This window comes from Suncus etruscus, chromosome 17 (genome assembly GCF_024139225.1).
Source record: "Suncus etruscus isolate mSunEtr1 chromosome 17, mSunEtr1.pri.cur, whole genome shotgun sequence".
Lineage (NCBI taxonomy): Eukaryota > Metazoa > Chordata > Mammalia > Eulipotyphla > Soricidae > Suncus > Suncus etruscus.
The window spans coordinates 18,558,500-18,584,850 of NC_064864.1; the positions used below are offsets into that span (position 1 = coordinate 18,558,500).

Here is a 26,351-nt window from a genome sequence, read left to right on the forward strand (position 1 = left end):
ATACAATGTTATCATCCTTAACCCTTAAATGAGTCCCCCTCTCCTTTCAACAATAACTCCATATTCCATCCCAATCTGATTCCCTGACAGTTACATGTTTTAAATTTAATTATTATAGTTTGAGTCCAATATATACAGTATTGTTAGGCCTAATGATATATATATATATATATATATATATATATATATATATATATATACAGATACGTTGTCTCTAATGCACAGAGTGGCTGAAATATAAGATTTTAAAACAAATACAATTTTTCTGCACTTTCCGTTTTGTTTTGGGCTTAAATATTTCCTGCCAAATGTTTATGGACTATATATAGCCAACTCTCATGAAGAATGCATTTGTCACCAACAAATATATTAACGGTGGAATCAAGAATAATTAATATTTCATAAAACATTAAAAATAATAGAGACCACAATTCTATTTTTAAACCCATGTCATTATATATGAAGCAGATATTTAATAAGAACTTAGAGCAATGCTTGCAGAGACTTCTCAGTGGATCCGTACTCTAATTCTTTTCTGTTGAGGGGGACTCCAAATCATGCCTAGGGAGTCTGGCATCCTGGAAATACTTGACTCAGCTGTGTAGGCCTGCTGGGGTTTGTGCACAGCAACATGGTGCTACTTGGAGCCAGCAAAAGAGAAAACAAAGGCACTAAAGGGATATAATACACTAGAAAGCACAGCCTTCCCTTGGAATCTTGTAAAATACTTTCTCACTTTGACTCGAATAGTTTCAAAGTCAATTCAATATAGTCAAGAAATAGTCATTATATGTTCTTCCATCATTTACACCAATGTATCTACCAATGCTTTCTTTCCCAGACAGACTCCAAATGTGGCGGCTTATAACAATTACATGCTGGATGCTCCTTCTTAGGCCTACATACACTTACCACAAGAAAAGATTCATCACAAATCCTGAAGCTCACATGAATATTGTAAGTCATTTATTTAAAAAAATCTTTAAGATAGGGAATTACGAATTTATTATCATTGATTTAATTGGTGTGCTTGTCTGACTTTTTATTTTATTTCTTTATTTTTGGCCATACCTGGAAGTTCTCAGGATTTACTCCTAGCTCTGTGCACAAGGGTCATTCCTAGTGGGATTCAGAGGCCTTAAGTGGTTACCAGCATTCAAAATATAGTCAACTACATGTAGGGAAATCTGCTATCTACTGGAACCATAGTATTCAAGAATTCCTTTAGTGATTTCATATATAGCCTTTCCCTTTCTTTCTTCATATGGCTCCAAGAGTTCAATGTTATGGTGCTAGTTAGGACAATAATATTTCTTGCAGCAATTCACAATAGCAGAAAAATGAGATAATGGTAAGCAAACTAAGACAAAAAGAAAAATGCCCATTTTGGCCTTCATTCCATGAGATTCTCCATATTCCCATGTACAATGGGCACCATTAATATCATCATCCACATTCAAATATGTATTAAAACTCTAAGAACAATAAAAGTGGTAAAGTTCATTTTTATGTGTCAACTTTATTTTGATTTCATTCTTTTTGTTTAAGTAGCATAGTTACAATCATGTCAAAATTTTAACTGTAAAATTATTGCACCTCACCACCAAAGTGTGTAATAATTTTTTTTAAATAAACCAGTATCTCTGTTTGCTTCTGTTCTTCATAGAATGAAGTAGTTCCCCTTTCTACCTATTGCATTTCTAAACTCAAGTCCCTGATTATTTCCTCTCAAATTCAATTTCTTCTTCTTCCATATGTACTCTCATTCTCTTTATTCCTGATCTGGTTATTATTTGACATATAATCAATCATTCTATAGTGGCAAGACTCATAAACATTTTAAAATAGATTTAGGTTAGTACTTAGATACTTTATAAATAATCCTCAATACTAGTAAAAAGATATTATTACCACCATTATAAATAATGTTAATTAATGGAAATGAGATTAAATAGGCTTGCCAAAAAATTGCATGACTAGAAGAAGAGCTGAAATTTAGTGCCATACAGTCTTCTCTAATGTCTGAGGTCACAAGGATTTCATTTGTTTGTTTATGGGGGAGGGGTCAAACGTAGCAATATTTTAGGGCTTACTCTTGGCAGAGTTTTTTTTTGGGGGGGCCACACCCGTTTGATGCTCAGGGGTTACTCCTGGCTAAGCGCTCAGAAATTGCCCCTGGCTTGGGGGGGACCATATGGGATGCCGGGAGATCCGACCGTGGTCCTTCTTTGGCTAGCGCTTGCAAGGCAGACACCTTACCTCTAGCGCCACCTTGCCAGTCCCTTGGCAGAGTTTTTGAGGAAACATTCAATATAGGCGATCAAACTAGGGATTCCCACATGCAAAGCATGAGCTCCTGGTCACCTGCCTAGTGTAGCCTCTATTTTTATAACACCATAACACATATGCTTTTATTGCCTGGCAAGGGTAATGCATGTGATATGAGAATACTTTTTCATAGTTAAATAATAAATTATGTAAGTTTTAATGGAACCACTAAAAGATATACAGCTATAAAGTTATGATTGAGCTTTAGTGCTAACTGTTCAGATCCAACATCCATTTTTTCACCAGTACATTTCTTAACGCTAATGTCTCCAGTATTCCTCTTCCATAAGGCCTGCCTCTATAGCATTTTTCTTCACTTTCTCATTGTTTCTCCCCACTCCTTCTCTCTTTTCCTTTCAGTCACTGGGCAATACACTTATTGAAGGAGTATTTTACATATCACTTTACATCCTTTTAGAAACCAATTCTTGTCCAGAGTGATCATTTCCAACTATCATTGTCAGAGTGGTCCCTTCCTAGCTATAACTGCATTTCCCTCCACTTTGTGGCAAGCTTCCCCACATGGGTCAATCCTCTTGGTCCTTGTCTCCGTTGTCTTTTGGTATTATACTACTTTTATACCCCATAAATGAGTACAATTATTCTATGTCTATCCCTTTCCCTCTGACTCATTTCACACAGTAAAATGCTCTTCATATACACATATATAAGCAAAATTCACAATTTAAGTGTTCCTTATAGCTGCATAGTAGTCCACTGTGTAGATATATCATAGTTTCTTTATATATTCATCTGTTTTCAGGCACTTGAGTTGTTGACAGATTCTGGCTATTGTAAATAGTGCTGTAATGAACATAGGAGTGCAAATGCCTTTTCTGCATTGTAATTTGGGTCCCAGTAGTTATATTGTTGGGTCAATGAAAATTCAATCTCTTATTTTTTTGAGGAATGTCCATATTGTTTTCAAAAAGACTGAACCAGTTAACATTACCACCAGCAGAGAATTTTAGTCCCTTTCTAACTGCATCTGTACCAGGACTGGTTGTTTTTGTTTTTTTTTTTTTGATGTATGATGCTGAAATATCTCATTGTTATTTTGAGTTGTATTTCCTGTTGACTAGTGGTGTGGAGCATGTTTTCATGAGCCTTTTAGCCATTTTTGTTTCTTCTCTGAGGAATTTTCTGTTCATATCTTCTACAAATATTTTTGGTAGTGTTGGATGCTTTTATCTTATAGAGTTCAACTAGTGTCTTATATATTTTTATACTTAACTTCTTATCAGATATGTGTTCTTGAATAAATTCTCCCAATCTGTGGGAAGTTTTTGTATTCTAGTCATCATTTCATGTGAGGTACTTGCCTCTCTAGTAGATCTCTCTCTCTCTCTCTCTCTCTCTCTCTCTCTCTTTGTCTCTTCTAGCTCACTCTTGCTCACTTTCTCTTTCTCTTGCTTGCTTGCTATCTGTGTGTCTTGGTAGTGGTTTATTGATTTTATTTATTTTTTCAAAAAGGCAGTTCTTGGTTTAAATGATCATTTGGACTGGTTTTTTGGGGGGTTTAAAGTCCATTTATTTCTTTTGTAAGTTTTATTATTTTCTTACTCCTGTTCAATTTTGGTTCATTTTCCAATTTATTTAGTTGTGCAGTGAAACTATTCACGTGTGCTCTTTTTTCCTTCTTGATGAATGCTCACAGAGCTATATAAACTTTCTTCTTAACACCACTTTTAATGTGACCACAAGTTCTGAGAGCTGTGTCCTCATTCTCATTTGTTGCCAGGAATGTTTTGATTTTTACTTTGATTTTTCTCTCTAACCCTATACCTGGCTTACCCTGTGTCTGTGGTTATGAAATACTTCTGGCAGGCTTGAGGGACCATAGAGTGTCCTGGGGCTCAAAATCATGTGCAAAGCAAATGCTGCAATTCTCCAGTCTCAAGACACACTTTTGTAGGTGAACTTACTTTTACTTTTTTTGTCTTTAATCTCTTCTTTATGTAAAATATCAAAAAATTATAGTAATTTCCCTGTAATTCAGTTTTCTAAACTGTAATATGGGTATATTTCTACTTCAAAGACCTATTCTCAAGATTATTAAAAACAGAAACTATAAACTTTCCCCTAAACAAAATGTGATCAGTTATTTATACACCTATGGATGGGATAATTTTGCTTTACCTATTTGTATATCTGCCTTTTTTATACTTTGACTTTGCCTGAAAAGGCTGACCTAGAAAAAATACATTTGCAATTTGTCTAAACTTTTAGTTTTTAGCAGGAGATGGGAGGAAGGAAGAAAATGAGAATTATTGCCTTATACATTAATTGCTTTCATAAATTCTCCTGAGGTACAGTATTTCCCTTGCTAAGGTTATACCTCTTCATGATGTGGCCTCTCTACTTGAATTTCTGGCTCCCAGTTCTGATAATTACCTCCTTCCATTCTTCCATCTTTCTTTTTTTTTAGGAGATAGGTTTGGGCCACATATTGCTATGCTCAGGACTTACTCCTGGCCTGGATCTTTGATAAGATATAAAGCACCTGGGCGTGCTTGAGGCAGAACTTGGATTGATTATATACAAAGCAAGTACATTACCCCTGTGCTATCTCTCCAAGCCCTCTCAATCTTGCTTTAGCTATAAGGTTCTTAGCAGTTGTCATTTGTTACTGCTTACAGTATAATTCCCTCTCATTAGATGACCATGTGATCATGTGTTAAAATATCCTAAGAATGAATTAGTTCGATTCCAAATGCTGCTAACCCTACTTTGTCTTATCTTTTCCTAGGCATTTATGCTCTTAAAATTGTCCTCAAATAATCATTTTTATTTTTTTTATTTTTTTGTATTTTTGGGTCATACCCGGCAGCACTCAGGGGTTACTCCTGGCTCCACGCTCAGAAATTGCTCCTGGCAGGCTCGGGGGACCATATGGGATGCTGAACTATATGGGATTTGAACCAATGAACTTCTGCATGAAAGGCAAATGCCTTACCTCCATGCTATCTCTCCGGCCCCAAATGATCATTTTTAAACTATAGTTTAAGTATGAAGATAAACATTAGGTTGTTACTAAATACTAATTGCAATATCTGTGTGAAATTAAACTCATCATGAAACTATATTTTTCTTTTGTTTTCAGAGCCAAATTATTTCCTACTGGGGTTATCCTTCTGAAGAATATGACGTTGTCACAAGAGATGGCTATATTCTTGGAGTTTACAGAATTCCTCATGGAAGAGGTTGTGCAGGAGAAACAGGTAGGTTTTATTTCCTTTAAAAGAAACATGCATGTGTGAAAGATTCCTGGGTGTCTTTTCTGGAATAGGACAGCATTTGTTCTAAAAAAAAAAAGGCCATAAAATTGACACTTCTATATTTACTACTCTATATCATTTGTATAACATTTTTTAATTTTAAATTTCATATATCTGTATACTTATTCTTTATTATTCCCTCCATTATTCCCTCCATTATGTTGTCTTCCTCCCCCCAAAATACAAAAAACAAAAGAAAACTTGGTCTTACGCAGATCACCTTAAGAAACAGAAACCAAGGAGTCAGTTTTTAATACATTTTCCTTTCATTGGCTGTTTTGAACTATCAGAATCTATGTATTTTACCTTCTAATTTTTTCTCACTTCTATTGCTTTAATCAGCTTCAGTCTTGTTCAAGTTCAGGCTTATAAATCATTATTTATTTTTATTTCAATTGCTACAGTGACATTCTGATAGGTATTTTTTCACTTGTAATCAATTCTGCCCAAATATATGATGTTAAATTCTTTAAAAAATAAAAATAGGGGCCGGAGAGATAGCATGGAGGTAAGGCGTTTGCCTTTCATGCAGGAGGTCATCGTTTCAATCCCGGCGTCCCATATGGTCCCCCGTGCCTGCCAGGAGCAATTTCTGAGCCTGGAGCCAGGAATAACCCCTGAGCACTGCCAGGTGTGACCTCAAAACCACAAAAAATAAAATAAAAAAATAAATCCCTATTAGTGCTGTCCTTGATCAATTAAAGAGTCATTCCTAACTCTTTACAAAACAGTTTGATGATTATTGAGGGAAGAGTGTTCCATCAGCAAGAACAATTTGGCTATTCATTTATTAGCTTGATTTTTATTCATTGAAGTGTTGTATAACAAAAATTTCTGGGACTAGAAAGCTAGTACAGAACTAGGAGAGCAAGGCTAGGTGCTTTCCCAGTATCACACTTGACTCCCTAATCTCCTCCAGAAGTCATCCCTGAAAATAAAACCAAGAATAGGCCATGAGTAAAACTGGATGTGGCCCTAATGCTGAAACAAAAACTACCCAACATAATAATATGAGATAATTACTTAAAGAAAATGAACATAATAATAAAAGAGTTAATTACCTAAAGTAAATATTCATTTTTAAAATAATAGGTGGAGTAAGATGATTAACATGATAAAAACTATGTTTCAAAATAATACTATTAGTCTTATAAATTCACATAGGAACCTTGCTTACAAACTTTTGTTTTATAATTTCTGCCAATCAGTGGCCAACATGTCTAAAATAGAAAGTTGATGGTATGAAGGAGCTGCTTGAATGCTTAGAGCAGGGCTGTGTCTATGACTTTTATTTGGAATATCTTATAATTAGCAACACTTTTCCTTTTGGGTGGGATTTGGATCACACTCGGCAGCACTCAGGGGTTACTCCTGGCTCTACGCTCAGAAATCGCTCCTGGCAGGCTCGGGGGACCATATGGGATGCTGGGATTCGAACCACCATCCTTCTGCATGCAAGGCAAACGCCTTACCTCCATGCTATCTCTCCGGCCCCAACACTTTTCCTTTTTTAAGATAAAATAAATGAACATGATTTTTAATTTTTCTCTTCCTGGGAACTGAGACCACCTGATAGTCTAATTGAACCTTCCCATTCCAGACATCTGGTCTAGGCCCACAGGGACCTGAAGGGGAGTTCTGAAAAAACATTATAATTTCACAAAATTTTTAAAAATTTTGTTGTGTTTGTCTGTTTACTTTTTGATGGGTAGGGTGCGTTCCCCTCACTACTCTGGGATCTCATGACTCTGTGCTAAGGAATCACTTCTGGAAATCTCAGAGGACCCTATGTGTGGTCAGCTGCATGAAAGGCAAGCAGTTTGACCCAGACTCTCTAGCCCAACTCCTCTAAGTTTTTATAACCTCCTCCCCACATCTTCCCTTTTTCACTTTTCAGCAAATTGTTGCGATTCTACATTACAAATAGGATTTTTATATGAAATAGACCATTTTAGATCATACATATTGCGATTTAAGACTGTCTTTTACTTGTAAAAGACATGCAAATTAATGATGCACTTATGTAAAAAATCCATCATTATAGATGATATTTGGTGAACACGGAGCAAATGGCATTTTTGTTTATTTTTCTTTAAGAAAAAATTAGTCATGTAATCAGATGCTTTTTCAGAAGAAAAATATTATTAATATGAATAATAATTATAAAATAAATATTTGTTGTGCTATACAGCTTTCAATATCTTTGAATTCTTATTTCACTTTTGCAAATACAATGAGTGAGCTTTGGCTAGTATTTCCCATTCTAAAGGTGAATTAGCTGAGACTGGATGATAGTACAGTACTTAGAACACGTGAGCATGAGCTACCATGAGCCCAATGCTAGCATCACAAAGTCCTCTGAATATTGCTGAGTGTAGCCAGCAGGGCCCTGCACACTGCCAGAGTGGTCCAGGTAATCCCTAGAAAATTAGCACAACATCCTTTGGCTGGCCAAAAACAATGAATGGAGCTCTCGAACCTTCCAAGTCTCATTTGGGAATAAACCACTCATTCCGCACCTCCAAAGTGAATTTGCTGAGCCACAGAGTGATTAAGATATAGAAGAACGGAAGTAGGGCATTTGCCTTGCATGCAGAAGGATGGTGGTTCGAATCCCGACATCCCATATGGTCCCCCAAGTGAGCCTGCCAGGAGCAATTTCTGAGCATAGAGCCAGGAGTAACCCCTGACTGCTGCTGGGTGTGAACCAAAATCCAAAAAAAAAAAAATTACATATATTTATTTGTGAAATTTTTAAAGGCCAATTAAAGCAACAAGAAGGATGGATCCAAAAGAATTTTGCAAGTGTTTTGGATATTGTGAAATCCATAAGTGAAGTCTGAAAACTAGAAATTTGGAGGAAACTGCCTCATTCAGTATTTTGAAGACATTTGTAGAACTGTAAAAAAAAAAAAAGCATCACTGAAACTGACGTTGCAGAGTGAGTGAATCTAGAAGTTTCCCATGCAAATCTGATTGTACTGTTAGAAATTTATCAGAAGCTCAACAAAGTAGATTTTTTTTATGAATTTTGTATAAAGCGGAAGAGTAAGACATTCATATTGTCCCTCTCCCAATATTTAGCTTTCAAAAACTTTGAAAGGCATTCATTGAATATTATCAACTTTTTTTCCTTTGTGACAGATGAGCATACTTTTCGCTTTTTTTTTTTTTTTTTTTGGTTTTTGGGCCACACCCGGTAACGCTCAGGGGTTACTCCTGGCTATGCGCTCAGAAGTTGCTCCTGGCTTGGGGGACCATATGGGACACCGGGGGATCGAACCGCGGTCCGTCCAAGGCTAGCGCAGGCAAGTCAGGCACCTTACCTTTAGCGCCACCGCCTGGCCCCGAGCATACTTTTCAATGCAAATCAAAGGCCTCTGGAATAAGGAAAAACATCTACGTATGCACTAGGAAGATTTAACAGGAAAAGATGGCAAAAAGATGTCCAAGAGTCATTAAATTAAGAATAAAAATATATATATAAAAAGAAAGATATGGAAGAACATATTTTGAACTGGTCATTTAATTTTGGAACCTAAAATGTATTACCATCACTTATGAAATCTATTATTTCCCTCAAAGATACAAACAAGACACATGTAGGAAGAAAGGTGCTTTTTCAAGGAAGTAGTTCAAAAGGAAGTAGAATACAGGCTTACCTGGTGTCAGTTTCATCTCTTTGTTTTGTTTTGTTTTGGGGCTACACCCAGAGATGTTCACGAGTTACTGCTGACTCTGCACTCAGGAATTATTTTTTGAGGTACCCAACCCTGGTTTCATCTCTTTACTGTTTAATAATATTTACTTTACTATTGCAGGATGTCTGTAAAAGAAATGTGCTTTGAGATATTGAAAAATTTCAGACTTAAAATTCTTCTTGCCTGTTTTTTGCAGCTCCAAAACCTGTTGTGTATTTGCAGCATGGTTTAATAGCATCGGCCATTAACTGGATTTGCAACCTGCCTAGCAAGAGTCTGGCTTTCATTTTGGCAGATGCTGGCTATGATGTATGGATGGGAAACAGTCGGGGAAACACCTGGTCCAAAAAACACTTAAATTTTTCATCCACATCACCAGAATTCTGGGCCTTTAGGTAAGGAGACACTGATGGATAAAATATATGCTCTGCAAATTTCAATGACTGAACAGTTTTTGATTTTCCCTCTTTTTACCCAAAAGCACATAACTTCTTCCCACTCTTGCTTCTCTGGTTTTGAAGAAATTGTCTGAATGATTGTTTGGAAAGCACCCCCTTATTGTGTGCCTATGTTAAAAAAAATAAGGCAAAAAGATAAAGGACAAAATTTTAGAGAGCTTAACTCTAGACTCACAGCAATAATTTGGAGAGTATAAAGATTTTCAATGACACTATTACTAGATATAAAAACAAAACTGAAAAATGACATTAGTTGGGTGCCAGAGTAATAGCACAGAGTAGCACAGGGTAGGTGTCTGCCTTGTATGTAGCCAACCCAGGATCATTGAACCCCAGCATTCCTTATGGTTCCCTGAGCTTGCCAGGAGCAATTTCTGAGTAGAGTCGGGGAGTAACACCTGAGTGCTGCTGGGTGTGGTCCAAAAACCGAAAAGAAAAAGAAAGAAGAGAAGAGAAGAGAAATAAAAAAAGAAAAGAAAAGCAAAAGGGCACTAGAAACAAGGTTTGGATATTATAAAGCAGATATTCAGAATAAACCAAGAGTGACCTTAATCTGTGTAGAGATGACATATGTTTTTTGACTGACTAGTGAAGGAACTCTGCCTTCTATTGGCTGGTAACACTGTGACTTTGACCTTAGTGTCAGACCCTGGGCAAGTAAAGAGACAACTTGACTTCAAAGAGTACAGAGAAGTGCTAATCTCACTGTCTCTGAGAATCTCACCTTGCAGGCAGGCCAAGTGATTAAATACCTGCCCTTGCAAAGAGCTTGGAGTCATCATACCTTCCTTGAAGGTGACTAGGTCCTTTTGTTCTTTGGTCAAATCCTGTCTACTTCCTGAAAGCAAGTAGGCATTTCCTAACTCCACTGTTCAGTGGAGCTATGTCATTGCAGTATTGCTGCTCTCAGCATGATTCCTTAAATGAGAGCTTTCTTAAGTACACACAGTTCCAGAGTTGACTGAGAAAATGCACATTACCAGCTTTCTTTTCTGGAAAGTCTAAGTTGAGATTTGCAAAAAATATTACTCAAAAATTGTTTTCTTCAAGAAAGAATTGTAATGCTACTATAAAATTAAGTGACATGAGATTTGCCCTATAGGAAAAGCTTCTGTAGGCCTTTGCAATTCTTTTATTTATTTTTTTTGTTTTCTGATTCTTTTGCTTTTCTTTGTGGAAGCAATAGTCAGAGGTACAGGATAGCACAAGAAATTGAATAAGCATTAATTATATTTGACTCTGGTCCATAACAAAGCCAAAACTAAGTGTTCATACCAGTCAAGAATGCATTTCAACATTGCAAGTTCAATAAAATCTTTTTGAGAGATAAGTTTTTGGAAAAATAAATAAAGTCCACAATGAGAATTTAATTTTGTTTCTGTTGTTCTTTGGCAGTATGGATGAGATGGCCAAATATGACCTTCCAGATACAATCAATTTTATTGTTGGAAAAACTGGTCAAGAGCAACTCTACTATGTGGGCCACTCCCAAGGCACCACCATCGGTGCGTTTGAGGCATGTGTGACTTGAGCATGTCAAGGGATCTTCTTTCATAATCATAAAAGCTCTCAGCTCTCATGATTCCTTCCCTCCCCCTCATATAGTCTTTAGCTTGCGGACTTGAGTTGTCAAATCATGTCCTTCACTGGTTTCTAAGGGACAAATAGAATAAATATAAATAAAACAATGGGGATTCCAATGGACATCTTTTGGATGACATCAGGATTACAGGAGATTACCACTAAAGTGTTCCTACCTCTAAATAAAGCAAACTCTATTCACTAAAACCAAATATCACAGCTAGTCCTCAGATCTCAGAGTCCCTCACATTGACCAGCCTTCCTACCTGATGGACCATGAACTTGTTAAGGTTGTTGATGAACCACACAGGGGTCAGTTTGAGTTATACTATGAAAGGTATGAGAAGTATTCCCCCCCTCTCTCTAATTCACTTGTTGATTTTAGATCCCAGGGATAAAAAAATATACCTTGTTTGCAGAGCTTGGGTCTTCCATGTTTGTCAGGCAAGGAAAAAAAATGAGTGTACGGTTTTCTCAATACTGCAGATTTATTTATCCAGTTGTGAAAACATTTGTCAAATAATGGGCTAGATGCTAGAAAATTCAAATATATATATATCATACATGTCTCCCCTAAAAGACCCACATTTGAGTGAGGAACACCAACAGGAAGGTAGAGAGCATAACAAATCTCCATGATTATATGTCATAATTAGAATGACTTCTAGTTCTCTTCATATACTAAGGCGTGTTTGATGTGGGCAGGGTTATACTGGAATAAATAAAGTTTCTTCCTTTTACTTATCTAATAAACTAGACATCAGCAATAGCAAAGGCATAGCTCCCTACTCTCTTCTGGGCCTTAATCAGGTTTCTGGAATAAAGTAGTTTTTTGTATTTCATGTCAATTTACATGCATTCTCTCATTAGAAAGTACAAACATTTGAAACCATCATCATTCAACTTTTACAAATAAATTCATATATTGACAAAATAAAAAAATACCTTAAATTATTTAACATATATGGATTTTAATGTTATATTCATTATGTATATCTATACATACTTAATTTGACTTTCAAAAATTTAATAAAATCCTGTAAGTATTATGTTAGACATTTATAGACTTTAAAAACTGAAGTTAAGACAAAAGGATCATATGTCCAAATTTTCACACAGCCGTTAAATGTGACATCAGGATGATAGCCCAGTTTGCTATATTTTGATATCAAACCAAAGAGCCCTTAGTGTTTACCTAGATGTGTTCCACATGGGATGTTTGAACCCTCTCTGCAACACCCTCTAAGTATACAGACCCTCCCCAGAAACAGGCACTTTATTTGGATGAGAATTTTATTTAATCGATTCCATCCTAGATAATTTTAAACAGTCTTTCCTAAACATTGTGCTTACTAGGAATTGCTTTATGTTTTCTTTATTTTATTATTCATATTGTTTTTTGTTTGTTTGTTTGTTTTTTGGGCTACACCCATTTGATGCTCAGAGGTTACTTCTGGCTAAGCGCTCAGAAATGGCCCCTGGCTTGGGGGGACCATATGGGACCCCGGGGGATGGAACCGCAGTCCTTTCTTGGCTAGTGCTTGCAAGGCAGGCACCTTACCTCTAGTGCCACCTCTCTGGCCCCTATTCATATTGTTACTTAAAATTTTGAATGAGTTAAAGTTATTTTAGAGCTATGATAGTATCTTTTTGCATTTCAGCTTTCATAGCCTTTTCTACAAATCCAGAGCTGGCTAAAAGAATTAAGATATTTTTTGCTATGGCTCCAGTCACCACAGTGAAATACACCCAAAGCCCTATGAAAAGATTAACAACTCTTTCCAGAAAACTGGTTAAGGTATGTGACTTCTTCAGTGAAGTTTGTAATAATTAAAACAAATTCTACTGCTGCTGATTTCAAGAGACAAAGAAATTCTGGGAATCTAATAGGTGTTCAAGGATTTGGTTTCCAGTAAGATTTACAGGCCTCCTACGGATATTCACTTATTGTCTTCATCTATGTCTTCAAGCTTCTCCCCCTTTTCTTTCCTCAATCACAATGAAAGTGAGAGTTGATTTCATTAACTGACTGGTTTAATCAATAGGTACATTTCTCCCTGCATCCCCAGTGTTTCTGAGAAAGTAGAGTGTAAAGTAGTTTTCAGTATATCATGATGGAAAAATGAATTTAAATCCCAACTAGCTGAATAAATTTGGTCAAGAAATTAATGGGACTCTTTTTCTTTTCCTTTGTGAAGTGCTAATCTACTAGTACCTACTCCCAAAACTTCTGTAAGTTCATACATGCAGATTCTTCTAAGCCTTGTCTTGTACATTAAAAGACCTTTCCATTGTTGCCATTATTTTCAGAGACCAGCTCTTACCCCAATACTTGCTCCGTTACTCACACTTCACAATATGACAACTGCTTCAAATGCAGGGTGTACCTTATATTCTTAGTCTTTCTACTAATGATAATTTAATAATGTCATTTACTCAATTAAGGTTAATTACTGTTAGTTGTTTTTTCATTTTGCATATTTACATGTGCTTTTCCCATGACTGTAGGAAGTCATGTGGTTAAGTATGATTTTGGAAGTGGAAACTTTCTTATAGAAGTTAAGAATTCTGGTGGGTGAGAGCTAAGCAAATGAGCACATGGTGAGTCAATTCCAAAATATATTTAAGTTCCTGGAAAAGAGGTAGTAGAAAATCTACCAAAATAATTTTAATGCTTCCATTTCTCTCATAAAACTTGATTCTCTTGTATAATAAGGACTTAAGTCTATCTTGATTCCACTATATTGAGTAAACAATACTGGATTTCTTGCTAAATTCTTTTCTGCATTCTCAAACAGCTCAGAGAACATTTAAGTGGTGGGATCTTTTCATTCTCCTCAATTTGCACAGGTTTTCTTCAGCCTTCCATTATCAGCATACTACAATTTATAAACTTCTTAGTTTGATCTAAATGCTTTCTATTAATTTCATATTCTCTTTATACTTGACCCACATATCCTAAAATTTCAGCCTGATATGTATTTTATAGGTAAGTTGCTTCCTGATACCATATTTTGGAAATATAGTGGCTCCTAGACATATTTTTTAAGGAATTGACCTACAGCAAAAGCATGTCAAATCATGTATAGTCACCTAAGCATTATCAGAAGTGTTTCTTTATTTCTTAAAAGTAGAACCTGCAACTCAGAAAGACTAGCAGTCAGTCTCTAATAGAAGTGAATAAATAGGTTTAGAATATGAACCCAGATCAGACTAGGCCAATGTTGCTCAGGGTTCTTTGATCTGTGTTGCTTTTTCTTCATCTTTTGGCCTGAAGGAGTCAATATTGAAGGGTCCCCATGCACAAGTTCATTCATCTCAGTTGAGAGCAGATCTGCTTCACATGTTATGTGTCCTTACAAGGTCAAGTGGGCCCAGAAAAAAAAAAGGTGTCTAATTCTTTTTCTTTCTTTTCTTTTCTTTTCGTTTTGTTTTGTTTTGTTTTGTTTTGTTTTTGGGCCACACCTGGTGACGTTCATAGGTTACTCCTGGCTATGCGCTCAGAAATCGCTCCTGGCTTGGGGGATCATATGGGACGCTGGGGATCGAACCCAGGTCCGTCCTGGGTCAGCTGCGTGCAAGGCAAACGCCCTACCAATGAATGTACTATGGCTCAGACCATTGATCAAAACATCTCCTCAGTCTCCACCGGTTTATATAGCAAACACGCCCCCTACAGAGCCAGCTAGGAATTACATCTAGACCTTGGCAAGTTTCACTCTAAACGGGTTGCTCTAGCTACATTAGGGGTCCTCAACCGGCCACATGCGATTCTCCTGGTATTTTGGCTGTGCTGCCTTCCTTTTTAGCAGCTGAATAGTTCCAGTCTAGCAGTGCCTTAGTCTCAGGCAGAGGTCCTCAAACTACAGCCCCCAAAAGCAGACCCATAGTTCCCAACGAAATATTGGCAAACTGTTTATTTACTTTTACTTGTTCTTCATTTTAAATATTGTATTTGTTCACTTTTTTTACTTCAAAATAAGATATATGCATAGAAATTTGTTTATAGTTTTTTAAGCTATAATCTGGCCCTCCAGTGGTCAGGGACAGTGCTTATAAAGTTTGAAGATCCCTGTTCTATGTGGCTTTCTAGCTGTGCTATTCTCTTCTGTAGGTTATAGTAAAGAAGCAGTTACTTATCCTTGTATAAATATATGGAAGCTTAACTAAGACAGTCATGGATACAATAGTACAAGTCAGAGCCTGTTATGTTAATTAATCCTACTTTGATGAAAACTGATTATCAGAACAGATAAGAAGGACCCAATGTAGTAGATAATACTTATTTCATATTATATTTTTATGGTTGATTAGATTTATGACTATTTTTCTTTACATGGATTTTCTAGTTGGGCTATCACACTAAAGAACATAGAATAAAAATTTATGTAAAAGATACATTTTTTTTGTGTGAATCAGGGATGTGACTAAGTATGAGAGTAAATACCTTGCATGACTGGGACCCTAGGTTTGATCCCTAACACCACATGCATAAACATGCAGGCACACACAGACAATAATACAGCTACTCTATACATCTGCTGCCATTATAATCAAACAATTGTGTACATAGTTAAACAGGAATAATTAAAATAGATTAAGTAGACTTTGCTCTGGCATATTGGTCGTGTCCCAGTGATTGTGATAAAATAATAAGAGGGCAGAATGAATTAGATGATTCCTATAATGGAATTATAGAACTAAAGAAATCTGATTTTTATCTCTTCTAACATAGGACAGCTTTCCCCTGACTTTCCTTCTCCACTCTTACTTTTTTTCATTTTCCCCTTATTTGGGAACCTAAAGGTTTGTTTGAAATCATAGCATATCAGAGTCATTTCATAGTTCATGAAAAATTCTATTCAATTATTATTAACTATAAGTATATAAGGTAAGAAATTTCTAAAATTCAACAAACCCAACAGTCCACCAAAGATAGTATAAAATATTGCAGTAAATTATTAGAATGAAGATAAATGAAAGTTGTTATTTTATTGTTCTTTATTGTGATTGCCAGTTAAGGAAGGACTCCATAAGAAATGAAGTTACATTCTTCCCTTACTGGCAGGAATGTAGGAGAAAGAAACCCCTCATTCACAGTTGGTGGGAATGTTGTCTGTTCAGCCTCTCTCACTGCGACCCCCTAGGACCTTGCCCGCAGGGTGGACTGAGGATCACGAAGTAATTCGTGGGTCACGAGCGGGATCCGACCTAAAAAGGAGGAAAGAGGCTGAGAAAGAAATGAGCTCAAGTCAAGCTGGCTGATCAAGAGCTGAATTTATTAAGGCAAGACAAGCTTATATAATTCTACAGCATAAGGAAGTAGCTTTCAGTACTTTTCCATGGTATAGAAAAGTAGGGGGGTCGTGCAGGAAGGACTTTCCAGTTTTACAACATACCCTTATATCGCATAGACTTATATCGCACAGACATTCTTTCACAATGGTAGCTTAACAGGATGTGATCTTATCTTAGCAACTCGGGCGGTTTACTGGGACATCTGACTTGTTTGGTTAACATTTCTTTTAGGTCCAGGGGGTAAATGCCACAGTGGCCACCTGTCAGGTACACAGGCCTTTGGTTTCTCAGGCATCAGAGACTCCATTTTGCTCTCTAGTTCTAACAGTCTCCAACATCTCACTATGTTTTTGATGGAATTTTTTCCACAATAACTAGTTATGTAACAATAGGGTAATAAACTAGATGAGACGTTGAAAGAATTTTTTACCCTATGAAAAAGACAAAATTTTATAGGTGTCACAAAAAGGCAAAATTTGTATAGGCGTCACAGTTTCATTAAGACAAATACTGGGGAGCCAGAGCGATGGTGCAGCCGTAGGATGTTTGCCTTGCACATGGCTGACCCAGGACAGACCGTGGTTTGGTTCCCTAGCATTCTATATGGCCCCCCAAGCCAGGAGCGATTTCTGATCACAGAGCCCAAATTTTTGGTGTGGCCCAAAATCCAAAACAAACAAGAAAATAAAAGACTAATACTGGGCAGACAGGTACCACTTTCCCTCCAATTCATAACTGTATTACTGTTCATTTTCCACTTGGGTTTAGTGTGAATGAAATTCTATGGTGTTTTGAATTGTCATTGCAGGTGCTGTTTGGTGAAAAGATGTTCTCTCCTAATACATTCTTTGACCAATTTCTTGCCACAAAGGTGTGCAGTCGCAAGATATTCCAGCGTATTTGCAGCAATTTCCTGTTTACTTTTAGTGGATTTGATGCCAAAAACTTAAATATGGTACGTGTAAGTACTTTCAGGAGAGCAATTGTTTTACATAGGTGTTTTACATAGGTGGAGACAATTAATCATGTATTGTCCCTGGGATATCTTTAGTATGTTTATTACATCCAACCAGGACTAAGAATAGGATGATTTAAGAACGTGTTGATGGAAATATTTACCAACTCTTCCCCTTGACCCATTAGGTACCACTGAAAAGTCCTTCACTTAGATTCACTACAATTATGAAATTTATTTTGTCATGCCCGAGATTTACTTCATATCTAAAGAATTAGAATTTCAAAAAGTATGTGAAGGCATCTGTGCTATGTAGTTACCAATGTTCCACTTTACCAGGTGATTTAGATATGGCTGTTTGTAAACTTCATACTTTTTAAATCCAAAGGGATAGAAGCATAGCTCCTTGATGATATTATAGATCATTGTTCAAGATAAATTGAGGAAGGATGCTGGAGATATACTACAGTCGTTTAGGTGCTTGCTCTGTACATGGCTGAGCTCTGTTTTATCCCAGGCATGTTATATGATTCCTTAAGCACTGTCAGGAGTGACTCCCACCTCCAGTACAGAACCAAAAGTAAACTTAAGATAAGCCTGGAGTAAGCTCTGCATACTATCATTATGGGCCAAAACACCCCAGTTTTCCCAAAACAGTTGTGCTAAGAAGGATAAGGTTCAGGTTTCTTAACCTGAGATCCTTTCCTTCCTGAATAACTGTTACCCGACCTGAAGACTGGAAAGGGAAAGAAAGGAAGTGAATACTTACTAACCTCCTAGAAAGGAGATAGTGATGAACAAAATAGAAATAGACTTCATAGACCTCTCTAAATTCTGCCTGGAGATCATCTCCCTATCAGTACAAAACAATGACCCATAATGCTTCCCTTGCTTTCCAGTAAGATTTATAAAAAAGGATTTTTACCCAGATAATATCTTACCAAATAAACTTGCTTAATTTCTCAGTTTACTAAAGAAACTATATTTACCCATTGGTTAGATAGAAACATATACTACAGATGAAGAGTTAAATCAGAGCTAAGTTAAAAGACCTTTAAGCACATTTACCTGGCTGGGGAGATTCCGTGATTAGGAAGGTGGTTTCCCCAGGGTGAGGCTCGCTCATTGCATTCCGGGCATGCTGACCCCTGTGATTTCTCCAAATGTGGGAAACTCAACTGCATAATTTATGGTAGTGGGGGACTGTGTGTGTGCACGCTTCCTGATTAAAAAAAAAAAAGACCTTTAAGCAATAAACCGAGGTAATTTAAATATAATTTTCTTACAAGATTAAAGAGTTCACATTAGATCACCTTACAAAAATAACAGAGTTGGGGGCCCATGAGGTGGCGCTAGAGGTAAGGTGTCTGCCTTGCAAGCACTAGCCAAGAAAGGACCACGGTTCGATCCCCCAGCGTCCCATATGGTTCCCCCAAGCCAGGGGCAATTTCTGAGCGCTTAGCCAGGAGTAATGCCTGAGCATCAAACAGGTGTGGCCCGAAAAACCAAAAAAAAAAAAAAAAAAAAAAAAAAAGAAGGAAGGAAAATGACAGAGTTGGACTTACAGGGTCTTCTAGAGGTCCTTACTACATTGTTTTGAAATATTTTCTGAGCATTTTTTCACTTATTTTGAGCTATGTTTGAGCTTATTTTGAGCAAATATCTCTTCTCTATTTTGAGCAGATATCTTACATTTGAGTATGGAATTATGGAATATTGCCATGACTGTCACCATATTTATTTCAGCAGATATTTGGAGCAGTGCTGATATATACCTACCTGTTACTGAATTTTAGAAATTTTAGTATTTCTTGGGGCCAGAGCAGTGGCGCAGGCTGTAGGGTGTTTGCCTTGCACGCGGTATCCTATGATGGACCTCGGTTTGATCCCCCGGCATCCCATATAATCCCCCAAAGCCAGGAGTGATTTCTGAGTGCGTAGCCAGGAGTAATCCCTGAGCGTCACTCGATGTGCTCCCCCCCCCAAAAAAATTTAGTGTTTCTGGATTCATGGGTTTGTGTAGCTCATACATATTTGTGAAATTTTTAAACTCCACAATGCTTCTGAATCTCATGTAGGTCAAATAAAATAAGTTAAGATGAAAAGATACAGTATTTTTAAAACTAGAAGAAATCCAAATGTTAATGGAAGTTGAAACACTGATGGATGATGTCTGACAAAACTTTGAAGAGTCTTGTAGAATTTTATCACATTAAAAAGAGTTAGAAAACAGGCTGGACAGAAAATACAATGGATATGACACTTGCCTTGCACTCGTCTGACCCCGGTTCAATCCCCGGAACCCTCCATGGTCCCTCAAGGCCCATGAATTATCCATGAGCACAGGAGTAAGTCCTTAGTACAACCAAGAACTGTCTTCCCTGCAACTAGAAAACAAAAAGTAATTGATCTGTTTTCAGCATCTGATAACTAACAGGTCTCTGAGAATGTCCTTGAGGACTTGTCACAGTGTGAAATGGGTCACTGAAACTTTTATGCCTTAACCCTCCATACTCTTGTACCTTCTGTAGGTGAGGCTGGGAAGAATAGTGAGTCTATTTGTTTGACAGTGGAAGGTTCACTATGTTTGACAGTGGGAAGTTCAGTATATATATGAAGATGCTTCTCATTTCAGAGCAAGAAAGTGGGGATGTGCAGTGGACAAGGGGTGGAGAAATTTGATGCAGACAGATTTCTTTAAATTGCTTTCAGGGCGTTTGAGATCAATTTTTCCTGAAAAGAATGAGGAAAGCATTCAAGAGAACTTATGGCAGAATGATATTTTTAGCCTCTAAATGAAAATGGTTTTCTTGACTTTGCAGAGTCGCTTGGATGTTTACTTGGCACATAGTCCCGCGGGAACATCCGTTCAGAACATGCTGCACTGGGCCCAGGTTTGTGTGTCCTTTTACTGATACACAGTGTCAAGGCAGAGAGGTACAGTTGCAAGGCCTCAAGCACTGCTCCCGGAGAACTCATTGCTTCTGGAATCACAATTCATTTTTGCTCCCTCATTTCCTCTATTCCTTATGTTCTCAGTACCTGAGGTTTGGGCTTCTTTTCTGAACATTCAGACTGAATTTTGATCTTTAAATGAATCCAAACTACCTTCTCTAAAGAAAGCTTGTGTTTTCTTTTTGGAAAGCCTGCAGTTCTAAAGTTCTAATAGAACTTTATATAATGTTATACAGGCTATTCACGTATATGTGTGTGTGTGTGTGTGTGTGTGTGTGTGTTCTCCAACTGGCATGGGATAAATTTCAGACTGAAGTGCTTTACTCAAAGCAAATTAAATGTTATGAAGGGCTTTACAATTATTAATGGTTTATATGTTTACCCTCAGTTTAAATGATATTGAATTATTTTTATTTTACTGTGTTATCCATCTCTGTCATCTTTAGAGCTAAGACAAATGTGATTTATAACTTTTTGAGTTAGGTATTATGATAAGGAGAGTGATGGAGAGAAGAAGAGAGAGAAAAACAGAAAAAGAGAGATGATTGGAGATATAGAACAAGGGCTTAGGCATTGCAAAGGCCAATCCTATTTCAATCCCCAGAACCATATATAGTTCCTGGAGCAACATCAGGAATGATCCCAAAATACAAAGCCACAAGTAAACCCTGAGTAAAGAGCCAAATGTGGGCCCCAAAAGAGAATAAGATATTTTCCAAAACCTTATTATGTCCAAGTTTCCTAAGAACTTGCAGTTTAACCTGCGCACTAGTAAATCTATTCCATACTTTGAAGTTGAGGATCACTGGTTAGTTTGTAAGATCAGTAGAGTATTTCTGATATTCTTTGCAGTTTTGAGGAATTGAGCTTTAATTTTTTATAGGAAGAAAAGGATTTTTTTCTTCCTATAGAATAGTGCCTCCTATTAGTGAACAAACATATAAACTCTCAGATGGACATGGTCTTCCAGGCAATCAACTTAAATTTCTCATTTATTAAACACTTAGTGTTCACATATGTAGCTTCTCTCAGTCTCATTGAGTTCTCATAAAAATATTTTAGTGAAGGCACTCAGTCATTCATTATGCAAATGTCATAGCCAACACCTTCATCATTTCACTACTTATTCTTCTTGAGAAGAAATATCCTCTGATAGAAAGTCCTGATAAGGAGAGAAATGTCTGCTGAGGGTGCATATTTTTTTCCCTTAAATTGTACAGATAGTTATGGCTAGCATGATATTGATAGTAAGGTTTATTTTTTAAAAAGCTTATTTAAGGCTCAAACACTATGCAAAGAATGATATTGCCACTCCCGCTTTATGAATGAAATTTAATTTTAGAGTGAATAAATCTGTTCAATGCTAGAACCCAAGTGAATGAGTATACTCTATAACTAGTATATTAATTATACTAGTCTATATATGTATATGTGTGTATGTTTGGGTATACACACACACACACACACACATATATATATATATGCACTAGTATGTTTACTCTCATTGCTGAAAAATCACAGAATCTCACTACCCCTCAGACAACTAACTGTCAAGACAATAAACCAAAACCTTTTTTTAACTGAAAATCAGAAATATTTCAATGAACACAAGAAGACATCTAAGATTCAAGTTAAAAAGAAAGTAGTCTTTGGAGAGAATTTTTTTTAATGAAATGCTTTAGATAAGTGTAAAAAAAAAAGGAACCCCTAGGTGTACAAATATTTCCAACCTAGTAGCTGAAGTCTTAGCAATCCAAATGCTGCTACTCAGCTACAGTTCTCTTCAACTTGAATGGAACTGAAAGGAATCATGCTAAGCAAAGCAAGTCAGAGAAGGAATAATGAATACTGGATGATTTCACTCATACATGAAGAATTAAGAAAAGTAGTAGGGGATCAAAAGTGGCCAATGATAACAGACCCTGAGAGTGACCCTCCAAACCTTTTGTAAGGGGCTGGGAGAGTGAGAGGGGATTTAGCAATAGTGCTGGAGGGATTCTGGTTCTCTGGCTGTGGGCTTGGAGCAGAAGCACTGCATTCCTGACACTAAATAGGAATAGTATTGTGAGTCGAGATGCTAAATAGATGAATTTTTAATGAAAAATTTAAATGCAAACACTGTACAGTGTTCTCAGACTTTTAACTTGCGAAAGTTTCACCCCTAACAAAACAAGCTGCTAGGTCCTTCAGTGAGAAATAGACACCAACCCTCCCTCACACAAGAAATATTGATGGTATCTATGAGGAAATATCCTTTCAATAATGACAGAAATGCTAAAGAATAGGAACTGCACCATAAATCCCTAGACAAGGGTTTCATCACTTTTTTTCACCCTCCATCCTTTTTCACAAAACACAACAAGGGGTCATGCTGTCAACTGGAAGCACCTTAAATTGATGAGGGGATTAATATTGGATCAATTTTTTAGTGTTTGCATATTGAGAAACCTAATGCTAATGGCCACATTTTCCTCCACACCTACATCTAATTGCACAATTGAGGTGCAAGTCACAGATTAAGAACTTTAGTGAGTATTTCCCAAAGCAAGCAATAGTGTGCCTTGACTGCGGACAGCAGGGGAAGGGGTGCTGATATGATCTGGGAAGTGAAAATAGCTTCTAATACAACAAACTTCCTGTTTGCTTCAAAACTGTTATTTACAAGGAGTCACTAAGTGACTTTGTTTTTGAAAAAAAAAAAAAAAGGGCAGGAGACTAAATTAGTTTGGGAACATAAGTAGATCATCTGAAAAAAATAGTTTATTATTGTTACTATTTTACTTAAGTAAATAATGATTGTATTTACTTGTTTGGTAATAATAGTAATAATTTTATTTTATATTTTGGGGGCTTTTTTGGGAGCACACCTGGCAGTGCTCAGGGGTTACTCTTGGCTCTGTGCTCAGAAATCACTCCTGGCAGGCTCAGGGGACCATATTGGATGCTGGAGATTGAACCCAGGTCTGTACTGGGTCAGCTGCATTCAAGGTAAATCTTCTATCGCTGTTCTATCACTCCAGCCCCAATGGTAATAATTTCAAATAGAAGATAATCACTATCTTACAGGGGTACTCAAACTTTTTAAACAGGGGGCCAGTTCACTGTCCCTCAGATCATTGGAGGGTCTGACTACAGTAAAAACAAAACTTATGAACAAATTCTTATGCACACTGCATATATCTTATTTTGCAATAAAGAAACAAAACAGATACAAATACAATATGTGGCCCGCGGGCCATAGTTTGAGGATCATTGCAAGTTTAAAATAATATAATATAGTACTGTCTGATGATAAGATATTCAAATATCATCAGTTTAAAATCAGTTCTAAATATCAGCCTCCAAATATTTTTGTGTATTTGTTTTTGGACCACAAGCTCAGGGATCACTCCTAGAGATGCTTGGGACATAATATGGAGTGATAGGGATTGAATCTGCATTGGTCTTACGCAAAGATAGTGCCATGTCCACTTTACTATTTCGCTGGCAATACATTAAATATTTCTTTGTTTAAATATTTCAATATTTTGCATTCAGGACTCCTGGTTTCTATTTTTGGCATTTCATGGTACTCTAAGCATTGCCAGATGTGGTCCCAAAATAAACCAATAAACATACCAAAAGGATATCTTTCTTGAATTATAGTCGATGTGCTAAAAAAATGGAACATAACCTCAAACTTCTTTGTATATTTATTGCTTACTTTCTACAAATATAAAACTTTGAAAACATTTTAATATATTTCTTTTTTTATTATAGGCTTTTAAGTCTGGTAAATTCCAAGCTTTTGATTGGGGAAATTCTGATCAAAACATGAAGCACTTCCAACAGGTACAATAATAATAATAATAATAATAATAATAAATAATAGTATTTTGAAAATGAGCTAATAAAAATAATATCCACTCAATAAACATCTTGTAGGTCCAATTTATTGTACCAGATATTTAATTTATATCAAATGATACTCAGGATTTTATGGCGTTCCATGTCATTTTATTTTTTAATTTAATATTATTTGAAGCAATGTAACAATACTGCTCACATATAATATTTTTACAGTATTATTATACGTAATACCTTTCTTCCAATATTGCTGCCAAAATTGTCTATGGTTTATTACTCTATCTGGGTTGTCATAAAAAGTATCATAAAGGGTCCAAAGCAATAGATCAGAGAGTTAGTAAAGAAGCTTTGTATATGGGAAACCTAGATTCAATTCCTGTCACTGTGCAAATGTTACATGTGACTTTGCCTCCTGCGGCCCCCAGGTAAATTGAGTTTGAGATCCCTGAAAGGAAATCTTGCCAGGAGATTAGCATACTCTATTTCTCTAAAAGCAGTCTTTTAAAAACAAATTTCAAATGCTTGTTCTTGCACATAGGTCTTAATGCTTCATGAAAAACTTTATCAACAATCATCATCAACTAATTCCCTTGAGCCTGAAGTTTTGCATCTGAGGAATATTTATATTTGGCCTAGTATTTTGTATGAAAAATATTCACTCCTAGTGCTACCTTCTACATAGTCCCCTGGATAAAAATGAAAGCCCTCTTTCTTTAGATGCTTTCTCAAAATTGCAAATTGAGTTCATAACAGCGCTATTTACAACATCCAAAATCTGGAAACAACCCAGATGCCCTTCAACAGATGATTGCTAAAGAAACTGTAGTATATCTACACAATGAAATATTATGTAGCTATTAGAAAAAAATGAAGTCATAACATTTGCCTATACATGGATGGATATGGAGACTATTATGTTAAGTAATATAAGTCAGAGGGAGAGAGATAAACACAGAATAGTCTCACTCATTTGTGGGGTTTAAGAAAAGTAAAAGATAGTATAGTAATAATACCCAGAGGTAATACAGATGAGGGCTGGAAGAACTAGCCCATGATGTGAAGCTTACCACAAAGGTTGGTAAAGTTTGAGCAATAGCTACACTAACAACTATCATGACAATGATAGAGATGAATACAATGCCTGTCTTGAACACAGGGGGTGTGGAGAGGAGGGAAATGGGGACATTGGGTGGTGGGAAATTTGCACTGTTGAAGGGGGGTGGGCATCTTATGGCTGAAATGACAAAATATTTGTAACCATGGTGCTTAAATAAATTACTTTCATCAAAAAAATTGCAAATTGAGAATCGTATGATTATTGTTTGCTTAAGTCCACAATTTATATTATTATGAAAAGGTACTTTTTAGAAATTTTAATAGTCACATATTGCTAAGTTTATACTAATTTATACTTTTAGCATTGTGGAATACTTGCTTAGCACCTTATTTTTATTTGGGGGGGGCGGGAACAACTGGCGGCACTCAGGGGTTACTTCTGGCTATGCACTCAGAAATCACCCCTACCTCAGGGGACCATATGGGATTCAAGGAATCAAATCTGCATCCATCCTTGGTCAGCCACGTGCAAGGCAAATGCCCTACCACTGTGCTACCTATCTGGCCCCTTAGCACCTTATTTTTAATGGCTTATATATCATGTATTTTTATCTGAAAGCTGTTCTCTCTATCCCCTTAATTTTTTTTTAGGCTACACCTCCCTTATATGATATTACTAAGATGGACGTTCCGACTGCAGTGTGGAGTGGTGATCAAGACCTGGTGGCTGATCCCAAAGATACTGCGAATTTACTCCCTAAAATTCCCAGGCTTATTTATTATAAGTTGATTCCCCACTACAACCATGTGGATTTTTACCTTGGAGAAGATGCACCCCAGGAAATTTACCAAGATTTAATCAGATTGATGAAAGAATGCTCATAAAATTAAATAC

At 36.6% G+C, this 26,351-nt stretch overlaps 1 protein-coding gene and 1 non-coding gene across 2 annotated transcripts; both read left to right on the forward strand.

The window, feature by feature from the left end:
- The first annotated feature begins 852 nt into the window (after positions 1–852).
- On the forward strand, positions 853–26,341 carry LOC125995025 (lipase member K-like). Its single transcript, XM_049764565.1, has 9 exons — positions 853–957; positions 5,432–5,549; positions 9,504–9,702; positions 11,161–11,270; positions 13,008–13,144; positions 17,453–17,599; positions 20,422–20,493; positions 24,314–24,385; positions 26,108–26,341. The coding sequence occupies exons 1-9, from the start codon at positions 853–855 to the stop codon at positions 26,339–26,341; spliced, it is 1,194 nt and encodes a 397-aa protein (XP_049620522.1).
- LOC125995149 (U1 spliceosomal RNA) lies at positions 18,660–18,823 on the forward strand. The gene has a single exon (XR_007490738.1). It is a non-coding gene; the product is annotated as a U1 spliceosomal RNA (small nuclear RNA).
- Positions 26,342–26,351: the final 10 nt, after the last annotated feature.